This window comes from Sorex fumeus, unplaced genomic scaffold (assembly GCF_029834395.1).
Source record: "Sorex fumeus unplaced genomic scaffold, SorFum_2.1 ptg000039l, whole genome shotgun sequence".
NCBI classification, from domain to species: Eukaryota; Metazoa; Chordata; class Mammalia; order Eulipotyphla; family Soricidae; genus Sorex; species Sorex fumeus.
The window spans coordinates 9528576-9534302 of NW_026606096.1; the positions used below are offsets into that span (position 1 = coordinate 9528576).

Consider the following 5727-nt stretch of genomic DNA (forward strand, 5'->3'; position numbering starts at 1 on the left):
TGAGGCTCGGAGCGCAGCCGGGAAGCGCAAGGCGGGTCCCCGGGAGCAGAGCCGCGGGAAAGTGACCAGACAAAGGGCCTTGGGTGGACCCTCGCCCCAAAGGGCCCAAAAGCGGTCCGGAAGGGAAGTGCAAAAGGCCAATGTAAGCTTAGAGGGGCGACTCGTGAACTAGGAGCCCCCCACCACCACTCCCCGCCAGGGAGGGTTGGCGGGAGGGGCCGGAAGCCGGCCTCCGCGTCCCGGGTCCGAGCGGCTCGCGCGCACGTGGAGCGGCGCTGAATCACGGCTCGGCGGGGGCCCCCCCATCCCCCCCACGGCCCGGGGCCCGCAGTCCCCGCCTCCTCGGCCGCCGCCTCCACGGGGCGGGGCGCTGGCCCGGGCCCAGCCGCCGCGGCTATAAAGCGGCTGCGGCGCGGCCGGCGGAACGCTGTGCCCGCCACGCGCCCCGAGGCCGCCAAGATGAGCTACGCCCTGGACTCGCTGGGCAACCCGTCCGCCTACCGGCGGGTCACCGAGACCCGCTCCAGCTTCAGCCGGCTCAGCGGCTCGCCGTCCAGCGGCTTCCGCTCGCAGTCGTGGTCGCGCAGCTCGCCCAGCACCGTGTCCTCGTCGTACAAGCGCAGCAGCGCGCTCGCCCCGCGCCTCGCCTACAGCTCGGCGATGCTCAGCTCGGCCGAGAGCAGCCTCGACTTCAGCCAGTCCTCGTCCCTGCTCAACGGCGGCTCCGGCCCGGGCGGCGACTACAAACTGTCCCGCTCCAACGAGAAGGAGCAGCTGCAGGGGCTCAACGACCGCTTCGCCGGCTACATCGAGAAGGTGCACTACCTGGAGCAGCAGAACAAGGAGATCGAGGCGGAGATCCAGGCGCTGCGGCAGAAACAGGCCACGCAAGCCCAGCTGAGCGACGCCTACGACCAGGAGATCCGCGAGCTGCGCACCACCCTGGAGCTGGTGAACCACGAGAAGGCGCAGGTGCAGCTCGACTCGGACCACCTGGAGGAGGACATCCACCGGCTCAAGGAGCGCTTCGAGGAGGAGGCGCGGCTGCGCGACGACACCGAGGCGGCCATCCGGGCGCTGCGCAAAGACATCGAGGAGTCGTCGCTGGTCAAGGTGGAGCTGGACAAGAAGGTGCAGTCGCTGCAGGATGAGGTGGCCTTCCTGCGAAGCAACCACGAGGAGGAGGTGGCCGACCTGCTGGCCCAGATCCAGGCGTCGCACATCACCGTGGAGCGCAAAGACTACCTGAAGACCGACATCTCGTCGGCGCTGAAGGAGATCCGCTCGCAGCTCGAGTGCCACTCCGACCAGAACATGCACCAGGCCGAAGAGTGGTTCAAGTGCCGCTACGCCAAGCTCACCGAGGCGGCCGAGCAGAACAAGGAGGCCATCCGCTCCGCCAAGGAAGAGATCGCCGAGTACCGGCGCCAGCTGCAGTCCAAGAGCATCGAGCTCGAGTCCGTGCGCGGCACCAAGGAGTCCCTGGAGCGGCAGCTCAGCGACATCGAGGAGCGCCACAACCACGACCTCAGCAGCTACCAGGTAGGAGGAACGGCGGCTGCGCCGCCAGCCTGCGCCAGCGCCAGCGCCGCTCGTCCCCGAGCGCCGGGCGCGCGCCCTGGCGCCCGCTCCCCTGCGCCCCCTGGTGGCCGCGAGCTGAGGCGCGCGCGCGCGCGGGCTCGGGACCCCAGTTAGGCGGGGCGCTAAGCATCCTTCCACCCCTTCCTCGCTCCTCTTTCACCCAGTGCTTCGGGCTAAGGACCCTGCCCCTTTTTCAGAAATGTGCTGGGTTTCGTGGGGAGGTTCGAATTGTTTCATGCTTGTATGTTTCAAGTAGGAGTATGTGTAAGTTGTTGATAAAGCAGCAACTTTAGGAGAGCTGGTGCAAAAAAAAAAAAAAAAAAAAGAACTCATGCACTCGCAACATTTCTGGCCCAGATTGGAAGAATTTTCAAATTGGCTTCAGCTCAGAGGACTCGGGTGGGGAATGACAGGTTACCCATGGGGCTCCCCCCACGCATCTTTGTTTCCTGTTAAGTGGTGGTGCATAGATTTGGGTGCGTTATGTAAAGACTTTATCCTTCTTATGGGTCTTGTGTTTATGTTTATTTGAGAATTTCTTAGTTCCTTTAAGGGGAGGAGGGGCTGGGACAGATGTCCGAAAGGCTTGCAGCACTGTAGAATGGGGGGGGGGGGGGGGCTGGGGGTTTACCGAGACATAGTTGCAAGGGATTCGCAAAATAAATTGCTGTTTTGGAAGATGAGTCTATGGAGACTGTGTCTGTTTCAGGACACCATCCAGCAGTTAGAAAATGAGCTTCGGGGCACAAAGTGGGAAATGGCTCGTCATTTGCGGGAATACCAGGACCTCCTCAACGTCAAGATGGCTCTGGATATCGAAATCGCCGCCTACAGGTATGATGCTCGCTGCAGACCCGCACTGCAGGCTGTGCTCAGAGGGGCTCACCGCCAAAGTTAAAGCAGACACTTTGTAAAACTCTTAAATCGGTTTGCAGAAGTTTTCAATCAGCATGGTTTATATTAATTAAAACATACTCCAAGGAACTGCAAATGTGATATTACTGTTTTTCATATCCCTTTATCATGTTATGCTTGTTGAAATAAAGTACTTTGAATTGTGAGAATATCTACTACTTTAAGAACCTTGATTTAACTTTTCATTTTAGTAAAAAAAAAAGGTTTCCAAACATTTGAAAGAAATATAGAGCTTTCATGTTTAACATTTAATTTAATTATTTTAGCTTTTCAGTTTTATGACAAGGACAAACAAGGCATTCAAATTGTTTGAATGTTAATCTCATCTGAATACATATATGATTAACATTTTATAGTATATACATTTAACAATTTAAATGTGTTATACATTAGGCTGCATATTTAAATAGATGTCATGGGTGTTATCTAGATTACATCTAGATTAATTTTGGAATGCAACCAGAGAGATAAAAGATTATAAGTCTGTTCCTAATTACCTTGCTATAGACTAAGCTAACGGGGAAAATACCTTGACTAAACAGGATTTTCTATGACCCATGAGGTCATTATAATAATGAATAAAGAATAAATTGTGCTCACAGAACTATCTCTTTTTTCAGAAAAACTGAATAATTATATAAACACTTTCTCACTAACTTGATACACCCATATTAGTGCTAAGCTGTAATATAGCTCACTTTTTGTTTTAAGCTTTGGTAACATTTTGAAACTCTAATTTTGCTAAAAGGAATTTAATGTCATGAAAACCCGAATGCTTAAAGAAGCGCACTCAAGTTTTTTGGCCACTAGGGAGCTTTACAGCATATTCATGTTGCAGCAAATGGACTGCGGCAGGACTGAGATTCAGTGGCTGGGTGTGGTCAGTGGACCATTGGGTGTGGTTAGTTACTGCAGCAGGCCAGCAGGTGGTCCTCCAGAATCTCTCACTGAATGCAGTACAATATACCAGTGAAATGATACCAGATACATCAAACCAAATGCATTGGATTGATGTAATCTTTTACTTATGTCATTTTATTCAATATTGAAAGATATCTACTGCATTACACATAATGTAATGGAACTCAGAAGACCTAATAAGCTTTTAATTATGTCTTTTCTTCTTTGATAATCTAGAAAACTCCTGGAGGGTGAAGAGACCAGATTTAGCACCTTTTCAGGAAGCATCACGGGGCCACTGTATACACACCGACAGCCCTCAATCACAATATCCAGTAAGATCCAGAAAACCAAAGTTGAGGCTCCCAAGCTAAAGGTCCAACACAAGTTTGTTGAAGAGATCATAGAAGAAACCAAAGTAGAAGATGAGAAATCAGAAATGGAAGATGCCCTGGCAGCCATTGCAGAGGAGCTGGCTGTGTCCATGAAAGAGGAAGTAAAGGAAGAGGAAGCAGAAGAAGAGGAAGAGGAAGCAGAAAAAGAAGTAGCTACAAAAAAGTCTCCTGTTAAAGCTACAGCACCCGAACTTAAAGGAGAAGAAGAAGGAGAAAAGGAAGAAGAAGAAGAAGGTGAAGAGGAGGAGGAAGAGGAGGAAGAGGAGGAAGATGAAGGTGTAAAATCAGACCAAGCTGAAGAAGGAGGATCTGAGAAGGAAGGTTCTAGTGAAAAGGAGGAAGGTGAGCAGGAAGAAGAGGAGGAAGCAGAAGCTGAAGGTAATGGAGAAGAAACTGAAGCTAAGGATGAAAAGAAAGCTGAGAAAAAGAGTGAAAAAGTGGCTTCCCCCAAGGAAGAGCTGGTGGTAGAAGCTAAAGAGGAGAAGCCGGCAGAGAAAGCCAAGTCCCCGATGCCCAAATCACCGGTGGAAGAGGTGAAGCCAAAAGCAGATGCTGGAGCTGGAAAAGGTGACCAGAAAGAGGAGGAAGTGAAAGTAGAGGAAGTGAAGAAAGAAGCAAAGGAAACTCAAAAGGAAGAGAAGGGAGAGAAAAAGGAGGAGAAGCCAAAGGATGTCCCAGAGAAGAAGAAAGCAGAATCACCCGTTAAGGAAGAAGTGGTAGAAGAGGTGCTCACCGTCACCAAATCACCAAAGGTGAGCTCGGAGAAGGATGCCAAGGAGGAGGAGAAGTCACCGCAGCAGGAAAAGGGCAAGGAGAAAGCGGAAGAGGAAGGAGGGAGTGAGGAGGAGGGCAGTGACCAAGGTTCCAAGGAATCCACAAAGGAAGACATAGCAGTCAATGGGGAGGTGGAAGGGAAGGAGGAGGAAGAGCAGACTAAGGAGAAGGGCACTGGGGGAGAAGAGGAGAAAGGGGTCATCACGAATGGCCTAGACTTGAGCCCAGCAGATGACAAGAAGGGGGATGATAGAAGTGAGGATAAAGTGGTGGTGACCAAGAAGATAGAAAAAATCACCAGTGAGGGGGGAGATGGTGCTACCAAATACATTACCAAATCTGTAACCGTCACTCAAAAGGTGGAAGAGCACGAAGAGAGCTTTGAGGAGAAACTAGTGTCTACTAAAAAGGTAGAGAAGGTCACTTCACATGCCATAGTAAAGGAAGTCACCCAAAGTGACTAGTACTTGAGGCCACTGCAAAAGGTTAAGCCATATGACAATTTCCAAATGCATGTGATCGACAGCTTCAAAACAGAACGGGTTCTCCCACGGGGGCTCCAGACATTGTATTTTACTTTGTGCAATATGAGGGAACTGCATGCAAACTCAGGGTGCTCCCTCCTCAGTCTCTGGGGGATTCAAATGCATGATATTGTATGTACCTGGGGAATTGGTCAATTCCCTATGCTGTTGGAAGGGGGGCACTTAGGGGGAATGTCTTGAGATGTATTATGCAAAGAACCAACTGAGCCAAAAATAATAAATGAAACACAGAACTCTCTTAGCCTTAAGAAAGCTATATATGAATAATTATGTTTACCTCACTGGTGCATTTAAAACGGACTTTTGATCATGGGAGAACCTCGCTGACATGCACAGTTGCAACCTTTCGTTGATTGATGTTAAACGTCACAGCAGTACTTGCTCAATAAAGGTCATATTGGAAACAATTGTTTGATGTTATGTGATTTCAAAGTGAAATCTTCACTACCTTTACTTTTTATTCCTAGGATAGATTATTTGGGGGATTACAACTAATGTGCATTACAACCAATATGTCAGTAGAGTAATGGCTTGGAAAACAGTTGTGAAGAACCTTGCTGAGACATGCCAAAGTCTTTACTTTACCCTATTTATCCCTCATATTTTTAATTATATCC

The 5727-nt window shown here is 50.2% G+C and overlaps 1 protein-coding gene across 1 annotated transcript; it reads left to right on the plus strand.

The window, feature by feature from the left end:
- The first annotated feature begins 378 nt into the window (after positions 1 to 378).
- Positions 379 to 5517, plus strand: NEFM (neurofilament medium chain). The gene is made up of 3 exons (XM_056119208.1): positions 379 to 1542; positions 2291 to 2415; positions 3634 to 5517. The coding sequence occupies exons 1-3, from the start codon at positions 460 to 462 to the stop codon at positions 5027 to 5029; spliced, it is 2604 nt and encodes an 867-aa protein (XP_055975183.1). The 5' UTR covers positions 379 to 459; the 3' UTR covers positions 5030 to 5517.
- Positions 5518 to 5727: the final 210 nt, after the last annotated feature.